Below are 27578 nucleotides of genomic sequence, written 5' to 3' on the forward strand. Positions count from 1 at the left end.
AGATTTGTTATTATATTCAAAATCAAAATCATTTTAAAGGAAAATGCAGCATCTGTCTCATTTATGCGCATTTGGTGAATGATATAAAGAAGATTCTGTAAATCCTGCAAGTTTTCCGGAGTTTCTTGATGAAGGTGCGCCTCAGTGTTTCCCGTTTATTATAATTTTCTTTATGTTTAATTTGATGGGGTCAAGAATAATCCACTTCTCAGCTGTCCATCCATAAAATCCGTATGTTTCAAACGATCATCATTTTGCCAGAATAGAGCTACATGCGCTGCTACAGCATTGTACTATTCCATTGCTCCTCCAGAAGCTGCGATTTGCTGTGAAAGACCACATTTTTACAACCACCTTTCAAGCCTACGGGGGGTGTGAATTTGATACTCAAAACACTGATTTTGGGTGGAGTAACACTTTAATAACGCACATTGTACGAGTGGCTGTTGATGGCCAGAAGCGTGCAGTATTGGCCTGCAGAGGGGCGGGACGAGTTTAAAGTTTAATTCCCACTCTGCAGTAAATTAGAACACAGCAGGGTAATGTCTGTTTATCCCAAATACAGCTGCCTGGGCCTCTCTCCTATCCCTCTCCTTCTCTTCCCCACAGACCACACCACCACGGCCCCCAGGATCACCTGGACCAGCCGTGCACACACACACACACACACACACACACACACACACACTTGCATAAACAAGCACGGCAGCACATGCATGCATATGCACACAGACTCACACACTGCACTACTGCACTCCTGCACTCGGACACAGAGATGTAAACACACTAGAACAGATAGATTCTCGAGTTCAATGACACCAATGAACTTAACATGGGAGGCAATTAGTTTGTGGCTACTTGCTTCAAGATGGAAATAGTCTATATAGGAGTTTGCAGTTTGTGTTTGTTTGCCTTTTGTGGCTCAGAAAGTTTGCAGTGATGCTTGCATTGGGATGTTCCTCTCATTTGGTCCTCTCCTGTGACTAGAAAGTTTGCAGCAGTTTAGGTAAATCACTGTAATACCTCTAAAAGAAGCAGGCCAGCTGGGATGTTGGATTACAATGAGTAGGCCTTTGCTGCCCTCTAGTGTCAGATCGGGTCATTGCACGTTGTGAGCGGCAGGTGACCATTAATCGGAGTCTGTCTCCATCTAGTGCGCCACCAGAAGCACGCATTATTCGAGCGAGAGGGGATAGAAAAACAAAACATGTCGTCATGCAGCTTCTACGTGCGCGTTCGTGACTGAATCCCGTGATCTGTGCGTCAGCTGTCAAGCCGCACAACACGCATGCACGCCGCGGTGCTCGTCTGTCGCTGTGCAAGGTTTGTTTGGACAACGAATGAATCGGAAAATGCCACAGAGACCCGGAACACGCGAAGTGCTGTGACTGTAACGTTTCTCCTGCCGAGCTGGACTGAAGCGACTCGCTGACAGGAAAGTTTGCTCTGACTGAGGTTTATGTTAGTTAGAGGTGGAGGAGGAAGGTGAACAGGTTTTCCGGTTGCAACGTTGCAGGCTTGCTAATAAGCTAGCATCGGACCAATGCAACCGACCGGCATCGTTAGCTTAGCTCGCTAGCAAAGCTGATGTAGCGGCAGATGCCTAGCACCGTACGGAAGGAAATGCAGCGCGAGCTCGTCTTTAATTTACTTTAATTTGTCTTTTTTTTTAAAGCACTCGTTAGTGTTTAAAAAGGGTAATATGTTGAGAGCGTCCCTCGGGTGAGGTGACAGGCGAAGGAGGTGGCGAGGTTTGGGTTGCTCGGATAGTTATGAGCAGTTTCCATTTTACAACCAAGACCTCCACACTGAGCTCGTCTTTGGACGGTAAGGGTCCGCCGGTCAGCGTCGACGCGGCCAACAACAACAAGGAGTGGGCGCTGGGAAGCGATGTTTTCCCGTGCTGTCACGAGATGAGCCCCATGGACGAGACGATGGAGGCTGGGATGTCCTCGGTCCAGCCGGGACTGGACGGACACCTGCCGCTTCTCCACGCCGCCAGACACCACGGCGCACAGGCCGGGCTGCTGTTCGACCTGAGCTCCCCGCCAGCCTACCTCGACAGCGGCTCCCTGGAGTACAGCGACACCGACGGGAACAACGCGGGTCCGTTGTTCGAGAGGAGGAAGAGGTCGCGGTCCAACAGCTCCAGGCACCGCTTCAGCGAGGTGGTCACGGAGCTCGGTCCGGAGGAGGTGCGGTGGTTTTACAAAGAGGACAAGAAGACTTGGAAGCCCTTTCTCGGGCATGACTCGCTTAAAATCGAGCTTATGTTTCGGAAGTACTGTGAGCTGAACCCCGGTGCGGCAGGCTCCCAGGGCAGCGGTGAGGAGGAGGAGTGCGGCGGCGGCAATAACGGCGTGGAGAGCAGAGGGCTGAACGGCGCGGTGCCGGTGGAGACGAGGACCAGCAGTGTGCACGGAGGCCGGGGCTCCCTGGACACATCCACCGTGTCCTCTGATGAGAGGGACCCTGACAGCATTGAAATCAACGTTGAGCCTGTTTGTGTGCGGGGAGGGCTCTATGAAGTGGATGTTAAAGAAAGGGAATGCAATCCTGTTTACTGGAAGCGTGAGTATCATAACACATCAGGTGATCAATGTCTATAAAGCCATATTATTGCTTTGCATCAGTCACAAGTGGTGTTGCTCCACTCACTGGCTGCATCACTGAGTGCATGTCCATATGCAATAATCCCCTCATATATACTTTATATTTCTGCAGCGTAAATGGCTGACAGCATGCAGATTAATGACCCACAGCCACTCACAAGTCAAACAAAACTAGCAGCTCATTAATCATTCACTCATCTTTTCTTGCTGACTCCTGCATTGTTTTTGCAGTTTTTCCTCACGTGCTAAGTAATTACTTACTCTTCTCTGGACATCTCAACAACCCAAGGAAGTCAGTCAGTATTGGCCTGAGCTGATGCGTGCTAACTAATTCATGGATAGTTCCTGGAAAAGGCAGTGGACAAATGAAGGCGGTCACTATAGACGCCTCAGAAAACCTGACCTCGATGAAAGGGTTCGTGTGTAGCTGGTTCTTTTTGAAGGTTAACGCCAAGTGACATTTCGAGAAGCAGTTCTTATCCCGAACATTCATGCTGTGGATGTAAAAGTCCTTTGTAGTCAGCTCAGGCCCTCGCTGTGCCTTCACAGCTCGGCCTATACGTAGTGTTATGTTAACACTGAAGACCCTGATGCACTACATGGGAGATGGAAACTAATACAAGAAGAGATTGTTTGCAAAAGTGGAAAGAGAGAGAGAGAGAGGCCAGTACATGTAATGGGAGATGTGGAGAGGAGAGATGTTTATATACTGTAATCCAGGGAGTAAAACATCTATTGAAATACAAAAAAAGGAAGGATTTGGTCGGTGTGTTGGCATGTATTTGTAGCAGTTGTAGGTTTAAACATGTGCACACAGCAAACAAAGTGAAAAGGTCACTTTTCCCCCATGACGAGACTTATCTTCTCCGAACAGACCTTAACGAATGAGTGAATAGTACCTACTGTGAGCCTCTATCATGTGTCTGTCCTGTGTGTCTATCTTAGCGTCGTGGTGGGCCTCTATGGCTGTAGATAAGAAAATGCTCATGTGTCAGAAAGTATTCCTACACTGCCAGCACAATCTTATTCACCACCAGAGATTCAGTTAATAATTTCACTCAAGACTGTAATCAAAACTGGCCTCGCTCCATAAGCCTCTGAGACTCGGCCCTCCTGGATTTGCCAGACTTGTTGAGTGAAATGGAAATCAGTGTTAAGTAGGCCAAAACTCATTCTGAAAAGCTAAGTGATGCACTACTAGAAAGTGACTGTTGTATCACTCATGTGTGGGGGATACAATGTGCAACCCATGCCTTCAGCCATGATGACAGGCTCAGGCAATTATAAATAAATCAGGAAACAAATACAGGACTGTACGTCAGCGAGATAGACATCTTTTACAAGTCACGGACGTGAGGATATTCACGATCATCTCAATTCACTATTATCCCTATAATAAAAATTCACCACGCTGAACTCATTGAGAGGGGTTTTTTAAATCATGATCCACAACAACAATCTTTTATCATCCCATGCTTAATAGTGCGTATCCTCAAGCCCTACCTAATATGAGAACATTCGCAAAGCTGATGTTTTAAAGTGCATTAAATCCACATTTCTTATATCCATGTTTACTAGCTTGCAGTCGTGCTCATCCCTGCTGCTGTTGTTGGCACATTGCTTCATAGCTTGGCATCTTACTACCATCTTTAGATTAGTGGAATAGTGTGAAACCATTGGCAGGAGTATGTACCATTTCATCCAGACACTTGTGTATGTGCGTCATAAACAAGCGCACACTTATAGAATAAACAGCTGCGTAACAATTTTAGGGGTCAAAAACTCCACAGGGATCCTTTAACAGGCAAAGAGCAAATCAAAGTGTAAAATGAGTGAAAGAAGGCTTGCTCCAAAATGTCTGTCCCCACACTGAAGTCACTCTTTTGTATGTAAATCCATGTTATCTTTCACTGTGTCACAGAACAAGACCACATTCCAGTCATGAGAGGCCAGTGGTTTATCGACGGCACCTGGCTCCCGTTAGAGGAAGAGGAGAGCGACCTCATCGAGCAGGAGCACCTGAGCCATTTCCGCGGGCAACAAATGCAGGACACCTTCGAGACGGATTTGGTGGTCAAGACCGTCGATAGCAAAGATGGTGAGAGAACGGGAGTAAGGGTAATGTTCTAGTATTATTTTAGGAATTACTCGGCATCTAGAAACAGCTTCAAACTGTATCACCACTGAAGTATTTGTTCTGGTAACTAAAATCTGAAAAAATAAACATAGTTACTAACTTGATTATAACTAGATTTGAAGGTGAATATTTTCATAGAGTGTGGGAGTTTAAATAGAAGGCTAAAACATTATTGCTCACTCCACAAAAACAATTGAAGACTTCTTTACTGCTGCATTCTCCAACCCTGCAGCATTTTTTTTTTTATCCGAGGCAGGCAGCATCTTGTAAAAGAACACCTTTTATAGTGCTGTGTGAGGGAAGTGAGGAATTGAAATGCTCCCATAGGTGTTATTAGCAATAAACTCCATTTAAAAGTAAAGTCGTTGCCTTCAGGATAAAGCTAGAAGAAAAGCATTGCGCAGTCATAAACGGTGAATGATGTGACAGCTGTGCCCGCTGTAGTATCGGTGCACGGTCAAGAGAAATGAATGACGCAGGTGCTTCCATTCACGTGAGCGCAGGTTTTGTCGTGTCACGCTCCCAATGTAAAGCAGGTGCAGCTCGTACATTCTGGCTCGTCTCTGTCTGGCAGGGGGCTGGCACAGATGAAATGTAGTACACTTTAGCTGTGAAAGGCAATAAGAAAGAGGTCCTTTGATTCAGCAGTCTCCTTAAGGGAGCCAGATCCACAGGACCTTCACTGGTGATGAATGTGTGGGTGTGTGAATGTGGCAGATAAATAGAAAGGAGCGCAGAGGGAAAAGATGCAGTTAAAAGAGAAACTGTTTAGTCTGTGTTATACACACATATACACAGAAACATGCATCAAAACATCACCGAGCCAATGTGGAACATTATGCAAAAATGTAAATCTTCCACATAAATCAATGAAGCACAGTGATTTATCGAATAATTTTAATTCCTCTAACCCTGATTAGTTGTATTTGAATAATATTCGCATAACGACTGTTAATCACTGTTAACTTGCTATAAACAGAAGTCTTGCAAGTCTTAAAAATGCTTGATTCTAACTGTTTTCAAGGTTTGGAATATACTTGAGTACTAATCCTTGAAAAATGTGTTTCATCGACACAATCACTCATGTTTGACAGTCCCGTCGTCACGTGTCTGTTGTCTCCTTGCGTCAAAATTAGTAAACACTGTCAAACAAACAACTGTCTACTCAGAATAGATTAAGGCCTGTAAATAAGTGCATCAACAGAGCACAGGAAAATTAATACAGTAAGAAGGTGAATCCTGTTTGCGTCGTCCCGTTTATTATACGCTCATTGCTACTAGAACACTACCTGAACTGACTCACAGAAGTTTTGAGACAAAACTGGAGACGAGCAATAGTGTACATGTACACACCGGCACTAAATGGTCTGTACATGGAAGAGGGTATATAAACAGCCACAGAGGACAGAGGGATCATGGTTAGATTATCTGCAGGCCAGGTGTGTGAATTCTAGCACAAGGGCAAATTGGTTGGAGGCCCCTCCGTTGCACGACATATATATCATATGACCTTAGCTTTTCCTGTGCGTGAGCTGCAACGTTGAATAGTGCCTTAAAATTCTATTATGTAGTGAGAAATATGTGAATGGACTGCATTTATAGTGCTTTTCCAGTCTTACCGACCACTCCAAGCGCTTTATAACACAAGATAGCATTCTCACATTCAGACAAACATTCATGCACTGCTGGCAAAAGCTACCTATGCGCACTCACATACTGATAGAAAGCCCAAGGACACTCAGACATGTAGTCTGCAGAAGCCAGGCACTGAACCACTGACCTTCCGATTAGCGACCACTCTACCTACTGAGCCGGAGCCTCCCTATACAGATATGTACATACGCTTACAACATATGTGATTAAAATCCAATGCTGGTGATATTTGTACATGTTCCTTTAATGCATGGAACTTAGAAATATAATCGAGCATCTGCTTGAAACCCTCCTGCTGTCTTTGCTGGCAGATTGTTTTCCACTCCTATATTTAGCAGAGCGTTAAAGCAAAGCGAGTGATAGATCACGTTAATTCCCGCTGTTTCAGTCTTTATTACAGGGAGCCTTTACAGTAGAGTGTTTCATCTTGGAAGCAATAATCCTAAGCACTAGGAGCTGTAAGTCAGCTACCTTGAACTGCATTACAATAGATAAATGGATCATGAAGCCAGTGAGCTGCGTGCGCTCTGACATTACTGCAGTACACACATTTCTCCTGCTATCTCCCCCCTCCCTGTCTCTTCTTTCTCCTTGGGCCTGAGTAGCTCGCTGAAACTAAAGGTAAGGAAAGCACGAGACATATGGTAGACATACTATCGTGCTATCTACGCTGGCATAGCATCCAGTGATAGCATCGCAGTGTGGGCAGGACAAAATGTACATAATGTCCTGTTCTGTCATGATCCATATGTGCTTTTCTCCTTATTCTTCAGGAATCCTAAAGGCAAAATCAGAAGTAACATTGCTCATGTGGTGTGTTCTGCTAAAGAAAGATTTTAAAGAAGATCAGTTTTAGTGCTTTAGTCATATATGAACAGTGGTACATTCACATTATCAGAAGAAATAAGGGTGATTTGATGGCTTTTGTGAAATAACAAATTCACAGATGTTTGAGTCAGAAAGAGCTTGCCTGATCAACATTTAAAGTGTGTATAGATTTTTTTTACAATCTTCTTTATCTCCCTCACAAATTCATCATCCCTAACAAATTGTTTTGTGTTACTGTTTGTAACTTTATAAAGAGTGACTGCTGACATTTGAATGTAAAGTTGTGTTATCAGAGAGGTGTTCGCAGCTCTTATATCAGTTATTGAGGCTGAAATGGCCTCAGGGGCATCACAGTTTATCGATTTTATATCGATTTCTTAATCTTCTACTTTCGATAGGCCAACTTTGATCAGGAGATATTTTTTCTAATCAGCATGGTGACACTGTTGGATGTTGAAGCTATACTGAGGAAAATGTCATGTGCAATTTTCAGAGGACGCAAGAAATATTTAATTAGAGGATTAGAGGATCCTGTCTACTCACTTTAAGCTTCCCTGATTTGTTTGCGTATGTGTACAGAGCAGTAAGCCTGTGGTGAAGACTATAGGGTGTGTGGCTTTACTGGGTGTGTCCCAGTCTGTCAGGCATCACAGACGTCAAGGAAAAATAAAACCAGCAGGCTGGGCACTGTGTCATCTGTCAGCATAACACTTTTGGTATTTCTGAGGTAGACACACTGGTTTATGTACGCTACATATTCAGCTGCATATTATATTTACCCAGCACCTGAGGCTTGGAAGACACTGCTTAGAAGAACCGGAAATTGCTAATCTAATAATAAGCTCTCATGTTTTATCTATTTATTTCTTTGTGTGATGTTAGATTTGGTCGTGGCTTGTGTTTAAAACAGTATATGTGTTTGAAATCATCAGGTGTGTCGAGTCTTTCACCTTTAATCGGCATGAGCTCGTCTAAACCTGCTGCTTATTGTGAAGACAATCCCTAGATTTGTTTGGTCTGATCTGGAAATTAAAGGTGATGGTACAATCAAGTGACCACAAGTCATGCAGTGTGATCTAAACCCCCGAGGATGGTCATAAACTGCAAACTATCACACAGATCAATTGATCCTCAGTACATCCTTATAAGGATTCTGTAAAGTAGACATTGCAGTCATTAGGGAACACCTATTTCTGAATGGATCTATATGCGCTGTAATGTCCAGATGGACTTCACTAATAGCTTTTACAGCAAACAAACTTCCTGTGCACTCAGCAGGTTTCTCCTCCTCCTCCTCTGCTAAGAAAGACACTGCTGACATTTGCAAGTCTGATGTCTGTGTTATCACGGAAGGAATGATTAAGTCAGAGCTGAGCTGAGACTTGTGGACTTCGCCGATTTGATTAACAAATGCAGAGGAGGTCTTTTTACATGTCTGATCAAGACGTCCATTTACAACTGATTGACTGATTTGATCGACATAAAGCTGCTGCAAGGAGCTCATTTTTTCAAGTGGATAATAAAATTTGATGTGGTAGCCATCAAACCTTATAACACAGTCAAGTTATTATTGTCAATGTGAAAAACCTCTTGTCAGTGTAGGATTTAAACATCGTTTAGTCCTGGTAATTGAAACAAGATTAAATATGCGTTAATATTAAATATAATTAACAGCCGCAATTGTATCACTTTTAAATGAGGACTCCAGTTACTTGAACAGGAAAGCACAATTACAACAGGTTCATCAACTGCGTCTTTATTCCTTTTATTAAGCTACAATAAATTACTATAATGTGCATATTGTTTTCTCTACAGAAATATTGTTTTGAACCACACTGCATATTCTATTTTTACAGCTCCATGTAAGAGTGATAAAATCTTCTTTGTTACACTATTTATTGACACTAAGTAATGCTACTGTACATGCTTCCAGGAACTTTTACACTTTTGTGGTGTTTGTTTTTTGTGTTTCACTTCTTTGCAAAAGGTCTGAATATGTTCACTAATTTCTGGTCATAGAGGGGTGTTGCGTTTTTTTGGTTTTTTTTTTAAAGCTTGGCCCTATATTTATATGTTTTGGTGTGTAAATGATTTATACTTACCAAAAGTTTGGAATCGGTCCTTAGCTGATAGCTGCAACACGCCTGCAATGGCCACCTCTGACTGTCAAAGTTACATCCACTAAAAGTGCTAGTTTTTGCCACTGACAGGCTGAGGTTGTGATTGTAAGTATCTGACAACATTATGAAAAACGGGTCCTGCAGAAACGGACCTGTTTGTTGGATGATGAGATCCTTTTTGTAACCAGAAACACAAAACAAAAACAGAGAGAAAAAATCAGTTAAATTCTTAGCCAGTACTTCTTGCTTGCAGTTCCTCTAGGTAAACTCCAAACTTCCCTCTCCAACCCTGACTCACATTTCCACCTCGTGAAAATTCAGAGTGTGACTTCTCCTGAAGCGAGACGTGTGTTTCTGGTTAAAAAATGATCTCTTTAATTATCAAGAAAAGTACATCTCGGCAGAAATTGATTCGTAATGTTGTCAGGCACTTAAAATAACAACCTCAGCCAGTCAGTGGGAAAAGACACACTTTTAGTGGGCGTAACTTTTACTGTCACAGTTGCCCCAAAGGATTACATTGTAGCCGTGTCACGGCTGCCATCTAGGCAATCTGCTGGACCAATTCCAAAGCTTTTTGTACGTATGAATTATTTGCACCCAAAAACATGTAAATATAGGGCCGAGGTTTAGAAATACAGAAATGACCCATGTAAATACAGTAATAGTTTTCATTATTTTCTTCTTATTTTAGCCATGTATTATGTGGGAAAAAAGCTTTTGCCTACTATATTGAAGTATTTAACAAGCAGAATGTTTTCCCCTTATTCTGTCTTTTAGAGTAGCAGTGTATTACACACATACACAAAAGTCTTCTAAGAAATGGTTAACTTTGTGACATGTTTAGTCTTTACAGTGACGACAATAGATCTCTGTAATGAGTGTAAAACAAATGCTACCTCAGTCATCTTAGGCATGTGTCAAGCAGCGCTGCATTTTGAGTTGTAGGCCTACATGTACACTGGCCTATTACTTGAGCATTACTTAGCCTCCAGGTCCTGTCAGTAACCAGTACTGGCTCTGTGTCCAGGGCCTTGAAGTGGTAACCTGATAGCAGCGCTGCTTGATAGATTGGCCTGTTGAAAAGTGATGACAGCGGTAGCCTGTGTGACTGACACCAGGGTAATGGCCATTACTCACTCTCTCTTGGTTGTTAGTTCTCTCCCACCTGCCCCCTTTCTACCTCCCTTTTCTGTTCAAATGGAGTGGATATCAGACGAGTGCTAGAACCACATGTCACAAGCGCAAGCGCTGCCAAGGTACTGTAAAATACCACGTTATTTTTTTTTTTATTTCTGCTGTCCTAGATGCTGCTAGCTTGTATCCTCTCTCCTAGTAGACCCTAGGTCCTCATGGAACTAGATTTTCCTTTCTGTTGTGGTTCAGACATGTCCAGTCTTAATATTTAGAACTAGACCTAGGCTCAGTTAGAAATGGTTGTATTAAAATGGATTTGGCTGCTCTTCCAGTTCTCCATTGCAGCCTTAACTGGGCCTAGTTGCTAGAACTCCTTCCTTTGTGCTGTGACCCAGAGTTTGGTACTTCTGCTGTTGCTGCTTTTTGAGGAAGTCTTTGCATCTGTCTCTCATCTCCTTGTTGGAATAGTGAGTAGACACTACTGGGGCAGGACCCCTTATAGCAGTGGATGTGAAATAAATAAGCTGGTCCTCAAAAAGCCACCCTTCTCTTCCCCCTTTTTATCTCTCTAGCCCCGTCTCCCACTTTCTCTCTCGTTGCTTTCTCTCTCTCATCCCTTCTGGCAGTATGACCGTCATTAATGAACCACCAGCTCTCGCTCTAAGGGCAATGAACAAAGCTCTCTGTTGAGAGCCAAGCACAAGCGATGAGCTGAACAGAGGAGCTATTGTGGGTCTTTACTATAGCCCCCTAACATGGTGCGGAGAGTCGCCCTCTTAGAGGTCCATCACTGTCCTAGTTTTGGGTGTATTGACCCTCGTTAAAAATGCTGAACAGATAAGTGTACACTCATTGTAAATCCAAGCATACGTAGATCTGAAGAGAGACCTGTGATTTTACTACCTGGGTTATGACTAAGTAGTACACTTTTTAACTTATGTTACTTCAACATCCCACTTTTGTCCGATTGCTCCTTACAAGAGGTGGGGAACCCCTAATAAAGGGTTAGTTCATAGCTGATAAGGCCCTTATAAAATTAAAGCAAAATAGTGTTGCAGCATTCTCCAAAACAACTGAAGCGGATCAGGATTTGTTTTAAAACGTAAAAATCAGCCGGAAAAAATATAAAATGGCTCCATACCAGCGTAATTCATGTCTCAGAAGCCCCAAGATCCAACATTGATTTGTCTTTTCAAATCAGTTTGGGATCTCAGTGTTTACAGGAACTTGAATTATGCCAGTGGAGCTGTATGAAGCCATTTTGTGGTTTGTTTGTTTTTTTGGGTGGTTTTTTTCTGTTGCTTTTTTTACATTTTAAAACAAGTCTACTTCAGTTGTTCAAGAGAATGCTGCAACTCCAGAAATGTTCTGTGGACTATGAAACTTCCCTTGACTTTTCATCGACCACAGAATGAGTAGATAATGACGGAATATCCGTTTTTGGGTCAACTTCTCCTTTAAGACCGTCAATGAAAACCTTATTAGTTCCTTATAATTGTTTATAATTGCTCAACAAACCAATTTATTGAGTTTGACTAACTGACCTTTTATGTCTTTTAAGCTTTTAAACATGTTTACAATGCATTATTAACACTTAAATAGTCTTATTAAAGCATAAACATGTTGAATAAGCATCTTAAAGGACTTATTCTTAGTCTTATTACCTAACAACTAATGCTTATTATAATGACCTCAGTATAAAGCCTTACTGGGAAAGTAGCTGATATGTTCATCATGCTATAGCTAAGAAAAAGTTATTCAGAGTCCTAGACCAGCATCACTGCACACTGTACATGTGATTAGTCCATTTATTTTCATGTCTTGCACCTCTCCTTTTTAACTCTCCACTTCTATCATCTTCCCCAAACTCTCCCACACACAATTTCCTTGTTTCTCTTCCTCTTCTTCTACAGTTTACCCAGTTCCTGGTCACATTCTTTGCCCCCCAGCCCTTACTTTTTAGCCCTCTCCTCCATGTTGTGTCCCTCAGTAATTCGCCCAAGCAGTGTTAGAGAACTGCCTCAGTAAACCCTTCAACCTCTCTTGGTTGACTGCCAGCTCCTCTGTACACTTTGATCCCCTTCCTTTCACAAGGCATTGCCTTTCATTGTAAAACAGGAAGCGTCCTCGCACAACCCCTAAGCACCACTTCATCTGACTGGCTACATGTTCACTTCTAATCTAAATCCCATCAAACTAATATTTTATATTGATAAAGCCAGCTGAATTGAGAAATTTGACAGAGTTTCTGTTCTTTCTGGACTCCTGTTTTACAGTTGCTACAAATAAAGCTCAACAGTTTGAAGTGGCTCCATCCACCCTTGTATGATAACAGTGTGCAGGTCTTACTGCAGTTGCCACTGTCCTCTGAGTCCATGAGGTAGATGAGGAAAGGAGGCCACTTTAAACTGTTCAAGATGAAGCCAAACTAGATGATTAGTGATATTGTGTGGTGGTAGAGGTTAAGCATATGTTTGCTTTGCTGTTGAGTGGTTTTATTTGAGAATCTTTAAAGATCATTTGAAACATGCAACAGAGGAAACCGTGTTTGCAACTATATCTCTCACCTCAAGTTCCTCAGGAGCTTTATTCTTTTATCTGACTAGAAAAAAACAACATCCTAGACTTCGTTATTCCTCATTAAACTTGTGCCCTTTACTCCAACACTTATGTTCCTTGTGACAAACTCTCCTTCCAGACCCTTCCGGCCCATGTCCGTCTCCTGTAGAGATAGCCATTCCTTTTTGTCCTCAACCAAACTGGTCTCAGCTAAGGTGTAACAGCTGCTTGGCCTTGTATTACCCCATGGTCATGCTTGTCCAATGAAGAAATTAGCCAGCCAGGCGGCCACAGAGGCCCATCTTAACTCCACCATGTGACACACAAACACACATGCTATATATCTTGTTTTATTAACTTACATGGCAAGTGAAAAGAGGAAACCTTTTGACATTCAGTAAGTCTTTGGATCCCAACTGCTTCTTGAAACACCATAGTCAAACGTAACATCTTCTAGCATTTCATTTTGCATTGTTTGTGGAACTATGCTGTTACAAGTGCCAAGCAAACAAAATGGTCATCTGGAACATTTTTATTTTTCCAAGTACTTTACCCTGACCTTAAAGGGGTTTAATCTCCAGATTGGTTCAGAGCAGTACAAAGAGCCATGACTTTGCTCTGGACCTATGCCAAAGTCTTCTACCAATCTCATCCAGATGAACTTGACTGCACTGTACATTTAAAGGACATGCTGCAGAGACATAAATAACTCAAGTCAACCAGTTTCATTTACTGCTTCAAGCTTCTGGAGAAAACGTTGTCTCCTCTCTAGTCATACCTCTGCTCTTACTCGCCCTCGTCACTGCGTTACACTTTGAAGCAACAACATGGAGATAAAACTGAACTGAAAATTTAGAAGTCAGCAGCGTAACATGGCTTCACCATGATAATGTGCAAGCAGGACAGACGAGCAAGAGCTGAAATATGCAATCGTGGTGTGCAATAGTTTGATGTGTTTTTCTTTCCAACTGCAGATCAATGCTCCAGAGTGCATTTGATTGAGCTTTGTGTATACCGGTAGATCGATCCTAGACTAAGGCTTTTCTGTACTGCATTTAAGATGATCACAATTTGGGATAATTCTTACAATGTTTTCAATCTCTCTCTCTCTCTCTCTGTCTGTACTTGCCTTGAAATGTGTAATCACAACCCTTTGTGTTGGTGAACCTTTTCCTTCCTGATTTTTTCTCCCTACTCTTCGCAAAATCTGCCACACCACCTGCCCTCCTCATGTTGCTCTGTCTATTCATTCACTCACTCACTCACTCACTCCTCTGTCACTGCCCTCCTACAGCTATCCACAGTCTGAAGCTGAGTCGGACCCATGTGGATTGGCACAGCGTGGATGAAGTATACCTCTACAGCGATGCCACCACTTCCAAAATTGCACGCACAGTCACCCAGAAACTGGGCTTCTCCAAAGGTTTGTAATGTACACACTGTCATTATCCATCTAATAAGGGCAAACAGGGGCGTGATCATACTGTGCATGTGTATTTGTACTGGTATCAGTACTGAATCAATATGAAACCCACTGTTGGAACAACTGGCCTTAATCGTTACTGTACTGACCAATTGGATGGTGAAACATAATGGACGTAAAGCATGTCCGTCGTGTTTATCTTCTAAGCTAGCCGCACCAACGGATAAATTGGGTCTATTCTCGGCTAAATCCCGTCCTCCGTTCAGGTTTCGGGGAAATCCATTCAGTAGTTGTGTATTCATGTTGACAAACCAACTAACCAGCAAACGGACATGGGTGAAAACATAGCCTCCTTGGCAGAGGTAAAAATAAATCATGTATTGAAGATCAAGATTTCGATCCATCAAGATGTACAGATAATCTTTTCATAATCACACCGTGGCTCTCTGAATTGACTTGTAAGGTTAATTTGCTAACAGCTAATAATTAGTAGTAGAGCTGAATCTGATGGGAATGTCATTGGTTTAGCATGTATTTTGTCATAAACCAAGATGATTATGAGTGTCTATACCAAAAATTTATAGCAATCCATGCATTAGTTGTTGAGATAATCCAGCTTGGATCAGAACGTTGGACCGACGACAACAAGCCAACATTGCCATCCATAGACCTAGCATGGCTAAAAAACCTACACTGCTTCCCTGCACATCACAAATGATACTGCTGCATTCAGTTTGCTGTCATTTGCTATTATTAAACAGTTTAAACATGGCTGGGTACAGTTCAGTCTGCTAACTGGATTAGCCCAGAAAATCATGCAGTGTCCATCTGCCATTCTCAGTGGCTAGCTTTAATGAATTGGCCCAAGTGTAACTGAAGAGTTTGACCCCATATCCAATGTTTGATCTGGATGGATGACTCCCATCTGATTTCCCAGCACTACAGTACATTTTCATCTTCTGCTTGCAGATTATAAGAGGAGGTGTTGGCTCTGATTGTCTCAATCTCCCCTGACACACAGATGCTCAGTGATGGGAAATCTCCTTAGTGTTATCCAGACAGCGGCTGAGTCCATTGGCTCCTATCACCTTGCCGCACAGTGCATGACTGGACCAGACTACAGATTCTAAATTAGGACACACACTCAACCCTCAAGGCACATTACAGCATCAGAGACTCGGGCTACAGTCACAGCAGGACTTCATGTCTCACCTACTGACCTCTTTGGACTCAGAACAGCGCGTTACTTAAACAACATCTCTGAGATATTTATAGCCTTGTAGTGGAAATGTGCTCATTTTAAAATACAGCACAGAAAATACTTATACTTAAACACTTGGTTCCTTTTACTTATTATTCATTTTCTTACTGTACAAAAATCACAAACAAACAGTTAGCTACAATAAGTAATACCCCAATCCTGTCTTCTGTCCTCTTCTAGCCTCCAGCAGTGGAACACGGCTCCATCGAGGCTATGTTGAGGAGGCCTCACCTGAGGACCGACCTCCACAGACTACACACGTTGTCTTTGTGGTTCATGGGATTGGACAGAAGATGGACCAGGGACGCATCATTAAAAACACTGGAATGTGAGTTTTTAAAATGATGATTTGCTTGAGGATTTGCTTGTATGCATAAAATGTTGTCTTCCCATTCCATTAGAATCCGTAAAGGTGATAAGGCAGGTTTAAATTTATTCACATTCACAGATGATGTGATGTTTGAATTGCCAAAAAGTTTATTTGTTCCCTTTCTCTTCTGTCTGTCTCACACTTCTCTTTCTGCTGTTCCTGTGGCTATTATAGACATCTCACTTCTTCATACTTTGTGCTTTTTACTTCTGACTGTAAGGACACAGACACAAAAGCGTGATAATATCTTGTTCCCTTAAATGGTTATGAAGTGCTATAGCATTTTTGTGTGTGTTTACTGACAATGGGTTTCAGATAAGAGCTTGTCTGGCAGGTTCTTGTAATTCCAAATATCTAGTGTATTGTACAAGTGTATAACTTGGTATGAGGTGTTCTCACCTCCTCCCTCAATCTTTCTCACTCTTTGTCTTCTCCTGGTGTTTTTCCACTTTATACTTTGTAGTGTAAAATTGCCTGCAGTATGCTGGCCAAGAGAGCACAATGCTCCGAAACTCAGAAAAACACAAGGGAACAAGGAAACATATTTGCTTGATGCATTGCATTCATTGAGGCTTTACAGCAAAATGAAATACAGAGATAAATATGCAACACAACATGAGGCAAAATATTTGTAGGAAACCAAAAAGCACTGCATCCTAATATTGTGTAAAAATCCAGATTAAATGCAAGCTATCCTACCGTAAAAACCTAATCCACATTTTCAAGCCTGTACTTTCATGTGTGCCAAATATAACTTCTCAATGTGTATGAGCAGCACAAACAAAAGTCAATTTCCTCCCACTTTATCAAGGTGCTGGCACAACTTTCAGAGATGGATATCTCAAAGTTTTGGCACATAAAACCAAAGCTGTCAGTTTGGCTTGTTACCTGATCCTTTAACCAGCCCATCGACTTCCTTTTGCTCCTAGAAGGCTTCATGTTATCATAAGAAACTCAATCATTAGCAAATATTTGTATAAAGGCAACAATGGGGAAGCTGCAAAGAGAAACCTGATGAAGGAAGTTATCACCAGCTGCAGCTCATAAGTGTATGGGCTGATGAACACAAAAGGCTGTTTCTAGATCCATGGTTTGGTTTGTCCATTTTAAGCTACTGTAGAAACATTGGTGCAACCATGCCCCGAGGAACAGGGCTGGGTTTTGAGCATATTTGATATACTGGTCAAACCGTGTAATTACAATGAGATACACATTAGTCCAGAAAGTTTTTTTTCCCCATAAGCTTATGATGTGAACAGGGCTGTAAAATGCTGGATTATCATTGTGAGCATCACTACCCTTGTGAAATGACTCGTTCCACTATCAATATTTGAGCCATTTGGTCTGATAATATTGTGAAAGTCTAGGAGAGCTGAACCATTAAATTGGATTTAATAGTTTATTCCCTTTCCAGTTAGTAGAGGGCTGAAAGGGAAGTTTAGGACCGCACAATGCAAACGATCAGAGTAATTTCAGAGTTTTTGGCTTCATGTGCCACTGAGCAGCTTTCATATGTACGCTGCTGTATCCAGATCCATTGTTGCAACATGGTGAACTCATTCTAAGCTAACTAAAACCAAAGCAGAACAATTCTTAGTTTCAGGTAATTACACACTAATGAAATCATAACTCTGAATATTATATTTCATTTCTGCCATCCGATCCTCCTTTATCCCCCAAAATCCTATACCATGAACACTTAAGCCAGAAACAGTCCTTTTCATCTTTCTGTCTTCATGTGATGGTCTGTGCAAAGATATATGTGACCCTGAATGGCACCACTGCTCTGGCCCCTGGTCGATGAGCATTACAGGCAGTAGTACAGAGTGTGCAGACCAGAGCCATGTGTGTCTCTGTGTCACAAAGTCATCGTCTGGCAACAGCCCGCAGCTTAGGCTGGCTAAGCAGGTAAAGTAGACCAAGTCAAGCTGCAGAGAACTTTAAGCCCCACTACCAGCTCCCTGTGGATTACAGCGTACATGCTTTCCTCAAACGAGAGGAACGATCAAGCTGACACTTCTAGCAAGTTCCTTGTTTTGTTTTTATTTAGATCCTGAATTGATTTCAGCTCAGAGGGAATTGTGTTGGGTTTAGGACATTATTGTGCTCTAAATAAAAAAACAGTGTCTGTCTTTTTAAATCCTATTTTAGCTAAAGCTTGAAGTCAAAGCTCACAGCCCAATTAATGCCAGACTAAAAGCTAAGGAATCCGTGTGCATGCAGCACTGAAAGCTCTGAAATGTAGCGTTCAACCCTCTGAGCATTCAAGTTCCCCTGCAGACACACCAGCCTGCAGGTAGTCCAGTCAAAACCTGCATTAGCTGCCCCATTACAGGCCAGTTACCTAAAAGCCTCTCTCAGCTTCCATTTACCCATGTCAACGCCCTACCTCAACCTCCCTCTCTTTGTGTAGTTAGTGTTTTTCCTGCGAGCTAATGCTGCCCCATATAGGACAAGTAACATTGCAGCCATTGTGTGTGTGCTGCATGAGGGAAGCTGCTGCATCAGTGAGCAGCAGAATGGGCGTCATTCTTCTCTTCCCGACAGTCATTAAAGTGTGTGAGAGAAGTGCAAACACAGCCTCCCAAGTCAGTCTGTAGGAAGGCCGGATACACGTAGAGGAAGTTACTCATGCACTCAGTACTTGTCATTATAATACACTGCTGTTCAGACAATGTGATGGTGACATTGTTTCTAAATCAAGCACTTGGTACTCCCTCTTTGTAGCTGAATGTTTGGGCACATTAACTAATATATAACCAGAACTAAACACTGTGGGCTTTATTGTGTCTGTTCAGGCTGAGGGAGGGTGTGAGGAAGATGGAGGAGAAGCACTTTTCGGAGCACAACGATGAGCATGTGGAGTTCCTGCCTGTCGAGTGGCGCTCCAAACTTGCACTGGATGGAGGTAAGTATCTTCTTAGTATCTTAGTCTATATCTGCACAGTGATTACAGTTAAGACCGGTTACCTGCTGCTCTCCACACTCTTATAGTTTTGTAAGGCAGTTTTGTAATGGTTTGTTACACACAGCCGTTTGGAAAGTTGCCCTTGGTGACCGGACGAACCATGTCTGTCATGTCACAGACTAACTTCAACCAATCAGATCTCTTTTATTGCATTAGTTTGCATCAGGTTTTATAGGTGTAACTCATAAAGTGGCCACTGATTGTGTTTGATTACAGGCTTCGTCATTAAACTGTGATATCGGTGCTTTGTTTCTGTAGATACGGTAGACTCAATAACACCGGACAAAGTGAGAGGACTGAGAGATCTTCTCAACAGCAGTGCCATGGACATCATGTACTACAACAGCCCCCTTTACCGCGATGAGGTGAGTGTTGAATGCTCCCAGACACCTGAAGAATTCTCTGTGACACCATTTCTCCTTAAAAACTTGTACACTCCCTGTCTCTCCAGATTACCAAGGGCCTAACCCAGGAGCTAAACAGACTGTACACACTTTTCTGCTCCCGGAACCCTGAGTTTGAGGAGAAGGGAGGCAAAGTGTCCATCGTGTCCCACTCCCTCGGCTGCGTCATCACTTATGACATCATGACGGGATGGGATCCCGTGCGCTTCTGTCTGCAGGAGCATCACGCTGTGGAGGAGGAGCTGGACCTGCGCTGGATGTCCTATGAGGAGAGGCACCTTTTAGAGCAGCTGCGGGTCACGAGGACGAGGTAGAGCTTGCTAATATAGATCTTCAATGACTTCTAACTTGGCCTCAGGGACTGCCGTAAGAATCCTGCAGAGATTTTTATGAGGAAAGAGGTCAAGATCTGAGGGAGGCATGAGACAGACTCTTGATTAAAACACATGTTTTAATAGTCATTTGAGGCAGTAGTGAGTTTGGTTAGTATTCTGCTGGTAACCAATGAACTGCCTACATGTTTAATTTGGACTTCATTATGACAAATTTCTAATTTACCATCAGCTCTCTTAATGTGAGCAAACATTACAAGCTGTCTATACCTTTCGGAGCCACTCTCTTCTTCTATTTCAATATCGATACCTAGCAATTATCTCCCTTTTTAGCACACATAATACAGTGTGTGCTGCTCCTCTCATGTTGCATTTTCAGGTGGCAAAGTTGTGATTCCTGTTTGTTTTGTGAGCAGAAGGGCACTGACAGGACAAGGCTTTTAATATATCTCTTCTGCACCACCCATTGCCCTGTGTGTGCATTATCATTTAGTGTGTGCACCATTACCTTAGATCAACAACCATTTTTCCAGCGGCCTCTCGTTTGTGAGTGGTACTAAGATTGGTTTATGAATGGCTTAAGGACATGCACTCAGAGAACATTTTCTACAGATGATAGGAGAATCAGAAGAAAAAAGGTATGATAGTGCACTGTGGGACATCAAAAACAGATTTTATATGAGCTGATTTTTGAAGCTGAAGTTTTTTGCTAGTTTATTAACAGGATGCCTGCAGTTATTTAAGTCTTAAAATGTCTTAAATTCAGTTTTTAGGCCTTAAATGTCATTAAATAGGCTCAAATATGAATTTCTGATGTCTTAATTGCCACACAGATGTTATATAATTTCCTTTATCTAACTTCTGTCTAGTTTCCTTTATGTCTGATACCTGTCAATGCCTCGATTAAATTATATCCTTTTCTTCTTCAGGTTAAGAGAACTGGAAAACCAGCTCCTCACACTGGAGGCCTCTAAACCCTCAGCACCCCCAGCCCTCAAATTTAAGGTAGGATCCATTATGTGGATGTGTACTACATGACATTACTCTGAAACAATAAATAATTGTGATTTACGTTGTTTTGTTGAAAGGATATTTGTTAAGAAGGTCAAACAGCGTCAAACCATGAAATTCCTCATGTAAATATTTATCATAATAATGTGATTATTTGTGTCATGATTGACACTATTTTATTAACAATTACATTAAAAAGAACAAGGAGCGAACTTCACATTTTACATGTTGCTCCATCAGGTCCGCTCTGTGATATAAATGTCCTAAAGGAAGTCTTTGTGGTGGTAGACTGTGGTTTAGCTTTTAACAGCAGCACTAGGACAGAAGCGCTGTTGTGCACTAGGTATCTTTTAGTTTTTTGGATGTTTATATAATCTTTGCACCTTTTCTCACAGGTGGAAAACTTCTTCTGCATGGGCTCTCCACTGGCGGTGTTCTTGGCCCTGAGAGGGATCCGCCCCGGCACCAGCTGCCACCAGGACCACATCCTTCCCACCGCCATCTGCAGCAGGCTCTTCAATGTCTTCCACCCCACAGACCCTGTGGTCAGTCCCCCTTGATTGCTCCAGCTTTTACAGATGCTGTCTCTCACTCAGGGTTATGACAGCAAGTCATCATTTCCTTTTGTCGTTTCTTTTCATTTAGGGTGTGATTTATAAGCAGGAGTTTGCTGTTTTTACTGGACTTGCCATTTTCCACTGTGCTCTGCTAACAGGAACCAGATTTGTAACTCACACTGTTTACATTAAAAATGTGCAGAAGTTCAGTCATTTATCTGTAGTTTTATTTCTTTGTTCAGGCCTACAGACTGGAACCCCTCATCCTCAAACATTACAGCAATATTGCCCCTGTTCAGATACACTGGTAAGGACATGAATCTTACCTCTTATGACATTTAATGTTATCCCTTGTTTGTACACACACAGATTGTATGTATGTTCTGAATATTTGTTTTCTTTTATCTATCAGGTGTAGTGCCACTAACCCCACATCCTACGATGAGGTCCGACCGACCTTCCTGAACCCAGTCAAAGACCCAACATCTGACACTGAGAGCATCCCCAGCCCCAGCACGTCTCCTGTCCTCCCCCGCAGACACTATGGAGAGTCCATAACCAGTTTGGGCAAGGCCAGCATACTTGGTAAGACATTACCATCACTTCTCAACTTGTTGTCCACACTTAGCTCTGATGGTGTACATAATTAGAACAGTCCGTTATGAAGAAGAGTCTCATTCCCAACTAGTCACTAGTAAAAACTAAGGCAATAAAATACATTAAAAGCTGAGACACCCTAATTTAAACCCAGGCTAATTCAGAGCTGAGCATAATCAATTTTACTCTCCTATTTCATAGGTGAAATCTATTGTTTCCAGTGAGGTCCATCATCTGTAGTAATGTAAAGGCTCACTTTGACAACAGCACTATGTCAACAGTGCCATCATGTGGACAGATGGAAATGTTAGCTCATACACTTTGCCTAGACTGTTAAATACATTTAATTAGAGAGTTGAAAAAAGAAACAAAAGTAAGTATTTCAGTCTTGTCCTAAACCACATCCCATCCAACATATCTCTTTTTTTCTCTCTCTCTCACTATCCACACTCAACGTAGGAGCGGCGAGCATAGGGAAGGGCATTGGAGGCATCCTCTTCTCACGTTTCTCCCGCTCCAACAGCCAGCCCTCAGTGTCTTTAGGTCTTGACGGAGGGTCAAACACTGAGGAAGAGGAGCAGAAGCGAACAGAAAGCCAGTCAGCATACGGCCTCTCCACCATGGCTCGGCCCACCTCACCCACTGCTGACACTTCACGTTAGTTCACCTGACCTATCCGACACAAAACAATGTCAAGTCTCACATGAGAGGGTATTATAATGTCTCTTTTTGTGCCTTACAGTGGAACTGGAGCGGCGCATCGACTTTGAGCTCCGAGAGGGTCTGGTTGAGAGTCGCTATTGGTCAGCAGTGACCTCACACACAGGCTACTGGGTCTCACATGACATCGCACTCTTCCTGTTGACCTTCATATACAAGCAGAAGACGCCACCATCTGACCTGGCAGAAGATACTCCAGACCCGGACTGAGGCAGCACATTTCTTACAACACATTCACACTTGAATGGTGTCTTATATCCTTGAAGAGGTCATCTTCTTGATGAGACACAAAAAGAAACATTTATTTTTCATGCACAAAAACTTCTCAAATACACTAATCATCTCTTTACCTAAAGCTCCCTGTGATCCAGCTCTTTTAACACTTGGGAGTAATTATTGACCAACTGACCTAATTCCAAGACGTGCATTTTGGTCTCTTTTTGTGTAGTTTGTACACAATTGCACACCCTAAGGGTGACAGTGTTGGACAAGGAACCCCTAAGGAGGTGCACCCTTTTCCAGTATGACCACGAGCTACATATAAACACAGAATATGATACTAATGAGTTGGATGCATGGATTTTGTTGCACCCAAAGGAAGAGAACTTTAACTTCATTTCCAAGTCTTGAACCTTAAACAGCCTGTTGATAAAGTGTCCAAATGTTCTCCTGGTAATCACTGCTTACATCCAGCCTCTCTCCATCAGACTCATTCTGGAGCCTTGTGACACACTTGCCTGACCCTCCGTCATTGAGGCCTCGAGTTCTGTTTTTTTTTTTTTTTTACAAGGAGAGAGAAATATAATTGTCACAAAACAGAAGTTTATCTTTAAAATAGAGTACTACATCTAAAAAGAAACTTAATGCTAACAAGCAAATGCAATGCCTTTCAAAATTAGCCAAATATTATTGTTCATGCAGAATATTTCTGTTTAGTTTTTCTTAAAAACGTAGGGCATTATCCCTTTAATAATGTTTTGGAAGTACAAAGACAGACATAACAAACATGCTATTTTCAGTTTGTTTTTCTTCCACTATTATTTATTTTTTTATGTTCGCCTCTTTTTAACATTGTTTGACTCTTGACATAGATATGCACCAAAAGAAAACATGAGCTAAACTCCACTTTTATATTCTACACAGTCAACAAAAAGATAGTTCCTTTTGTGTTTAGTTTCCTGCAACTAAACAGTACATTTTTTGTTAAAGGACCAGGGACAAAATGTCTCTTGCAGCAGATCATTGCATCATCAGTGTCCATGTTACGTTAACACACAGGTTTACAGCCACATGTATCATGACATGCATATAAATGTTCTTTAACAAAATCTCTTGGTGATGTCATTTAAAAGACAAGAGGCCTCACTCACAAACCATACTTCTATCTTAAGGACATGTTATGGAGAGAGTTTTCTGTGCTATATCTTTATATTGATATCTAGAGGAAATCAGTGGTGTATTTTTTCTTAAAAAAAGAAATATTTTTCCTAGAGATTTTCAGGCTCTTGTGGACAGACAACCCAGATCTCATCTTTGGGAAAATGGGATCCAAACTTGCGGCCAAATAACATTTATGTGTCTCGCTTATTAGCTACTCGGCTTTACTAATGCTAAGGCTAACTCCTATGATAAAGAAATTGCCCTCGGGTAAAGGTGAAAGTAGCTGCTCTTTTATTTATGATACGTTGCACGCAAAAAGTTAATTGAATCTTGTTTGCCTTTTTCGTGACCAATTCACTTCGCCCCTTTTGAGCAATGCATATGTCAGCTTGTCTTTTTATCCGTGTGGAAAAAAAGGTTTCTTTAGTCTTAAATTTGTGTTTTTTCACACTAGATGTCTCCTTGCCTAATTGATAAATTTACTCCCAAAAAGAGAAACAAATGTGGACAACTGGAGGCAGCAAATTATACACTTTGTTCACTGATAATAACTTTTGCTGCTTGTCATGACTAATGCCTTCGCTTTGTCAGAGCAAAAACAAAATTACTCCAGTAATGATGAATTGTATGCCTGTCAAATGTGGTCCTTTTTAAAAAAAAAGAAAAGAAAAAAACACGCCCAGCAGAAGTTACAAAACACACACAATTTGCATGGACTTAATCGTAAATTGAATGAACAAGAAGACATTGCAGAGAGTGCCAACACACATCTAAGAAACTGCTTTGTGGTCTTTATTGAGTAGAAACCACACGTGATTGTTTATGGATTTCAAATCATTTGTAAGACATTTGCAATGGATGAAGAAATGGAATCAGATTTTTCTGGGGTTAGTTACATGTGACAGACTCGATTCTTGTCAGTGTCAAATTTTCTCTGTGTCCTGCTTGTTACAATGTTGTAGTTATCAACAAGCTTCTTTTTAATTTTGCTATGGTGCAAGCTGCTGGTTTACTGTTCCACACAATCAAGGGCTGTTGACTGGTCCACCACTGATTGGAATCCATTTATTGGGTTTTAACGTTCTTATGCAAAGGCCTACTTTCTGAAACCAGATAGGTGACCGGGAAGTAAGCAGGGACAAATAAGGGAGAGGGATATGAAAGTGTTCATCAGCTATGGATTGCACAGAAAATTTTAAGACAAAAGCCCGATGATTTTATTTGTTGTGCTGAGCATGTTTTGCATTAGATGCAGAAAGCAGTTTTAACATGTTACTTGGAAGGCAGGCATGAAATTTACTTTATAGACCTTAGACATGTAATGCAAAATACAAGGACATTTCCATGTTGCCTCTCCATCTTGAAGTCACACAGTGCGGGTTCAGACACAGCAAATATTGTAGGAGTGTGGACAGACCATCTTGTTAAAAACAATGTTCCTGCCAGTCTCTGTGATTTGGCTGTATGTGAAATTTTTCCATTCTCTTGATTCAAGCACAGATTTTCAACTGTACTCACTTTGCCTGTTACAAAAGAAACAAAATGTCAAGATACATTGTACTTTTGACTATATGAGCATTTAACGCACAGCATTTTGAATGATGACAATATTTTTTTCTTGTTAAAGGCACCATAAGCATCAGGGAAATGTCTGCTGTTACATGTTTCGTAACACTGTTGTTGACACCACTTTGAAGCCATTATTAACCCTCAAAGACCGAGAGAGCTGCTGGCGGCTAAAAATATCTATTGTTCTGAAACGTTTAATTACTTTTGAACCGCTAATCTATCCATATGCTTTAAAAACTCAAGTAAAGCAGAGTTTTTTGTCTTGTTTTTGGGCATTCGGTGAACATTTTTACAGCACCATTATCTGTTGCATTGATTCGTCAAGAAAACCCATGTAGTTTCTTCTTCTGGGACAACAGGCAATGGTTGTAGCTGAGCTACTTTTGTTGTTCATGTTTAATGGATAATATATTTCTCTGAAACAAGTCACTTTTGTTTCAGTGTCCTCTGTTATGACCTTTCTATTTACTCTCTGAACTTTTTTGGACTACATGGTCAATAAATTAAAAACAATAATAAATAATTGGCCGTAACTTGCTTACATCCATTCTTAGACAAAGCAAATGCAAAAAATTGGGATTTTAAATTTGCCCGACTGACACTTAAGGTTCACCTGAGTCAATTATTGTATGGCCTTTGATGCTGACTGCTAGAATAGGAAAAACAATAAATACAGTAGAGTCAGGCAGCCCCAAAACTTGTTCTAGGTCTTTGAGGGTTAAGTAAAAGAATGAATCGCTGTCATGTATGCGTCTTTGAAAATGTTCCAATGTTAATGCTGAGGGGCCTGCAGCCATATGTTATCAATCACTGGGTGAGAAAGAGAAATACGTATTGAATGAAATGTGTTCAATTTGTGTCAAGGTACCACTGTTGCTGTAACTTTGAATGGAAGTCTGGAAAAGTGTTTTTTGTCTGTCCTTAGAGCTGTGCAATAACCCATGCCTGTAATGGATTCTAACTGCCATCCAAAGCACTGTATTTATTTCCTTTTATTAAAGCATTTCTTTTTTGGATACAATGGCTACTACTTCTTCTTAATCTGTCACATCCCAACAATCTGTTTTTTGCTGTCGCGTAGGAGGAGAGGTGCTTGACATTTCCAGAGGAAGATGGTCCCATTGCTCATTTCCAGGCTGATTTCTTTGGAGGACAATAGAGCTATTTGTTCGTCTGAAACTCAGATCAGATTCTTTCCGAGGCACCCCCCCGATGTGAATAACAAAGCTGACTTATAGATCGTGAATGGGCCGCATTGTGATCCTCAAGCGGTCATGGCTTCCACATGAGTTACTCGCGCTTTTATGCTGTTAAGCAACATCTGCAGAGGCAAGGCTCACAGATGGGAGCAGTTAGAGCAGAGGTGATTGGCAAAAATAATGCACCGGGCCCTGCTGTTCTGCAGTTTAGCCAGAAGAGGTCAGTCATCTATAGGTAATGCTGGAACAAAGACCCCTATTGACCATGTTGTCCAGTGCCCTTTCTCTTTTCCTGTTTCCATTTATTGCCCTTACCCCAATTGAGCTATTTTGACAGTTATTGATGTTTTTATCTATAATTGTGTGACTTGATCAATTATGTTCAAATTGGCAGAAAATACATAAAAAGTGTTACTTGCGTGCCCAGTTAAATATTACACTAACTGCAATCAAAAATGCTGAAAAACTTACTTTTAGTTTTTCTAAAGATGACTCATGCAGACAGTGTAAACCTCTTGAAGCTGTCCCCTTGCATCATCCAACCTTATGCCTCCTCCTTCACCTCCTCCCTCCCTCATCATCCACATCATCATCATCAGCAGCGGCAGCCGAGCCAGCCAAGCCTCCCTATCTGAATCCCCTGCTCTGCATCTGACTCAAATGTTTACTCTGCAATTAAAACAAAGCCTATAAAAGGCAACGGGTCGGGTGCCAGACACCGACGAGGGGGTCGGAGCTGCG

General features: G+C 41.7%; 1 protein-coding gene across 1 annotated transcript; it reads left to right on the top strand.

Moving 5' to 3' along the window:
* Positions 1 to 1696: 1696 nt before the first annotated feature.
* ddhd1a (DDHD domain containing 1a) lies at positions 1697 to 26646 on the top strand. The gene is made up of 13 exons (XM_073482748.1): positions 1697 to 2571; positions 4534 to 4710; positions 14341 to 14469; positions 15911 to 16058; positions 18899 to 19008; positions 19327 to 19433; positions 19520 to 19782; positions 20734 to 20809; positions 21211 to 21360; positions 21615 to 21679; positions 21785 to 21957; positions 22429 to 22626; positions 22712 to 26646. The coding sequence occupies exons 1-13, from the start codon at positions 1773 to 1775 to the stop codon at positions 22897 to 22899; spliced, it is 2583 nt and encodes an 860-aa protein (XP_073338849.1). The 5' UTR covers positions 1697 to 1772; the 3' UTR covers positions 22900 to 26646.
* Positions 26647 to 27578: the final 932 nt, after the last annotated feature.

This window comes from Pagrus major, chromosome 16 (genome assembly GCF_040436345.1).
Source record: "Pagrus major chromosome 16, Pma_NU_1.0".
In the NCBI taxonomy this organism is placed as follows: Eukaryota; Metazoa; Chordata; class Actinopteri; order Spariformes; family Sparidae; genus Pagrus; species Pagrus major.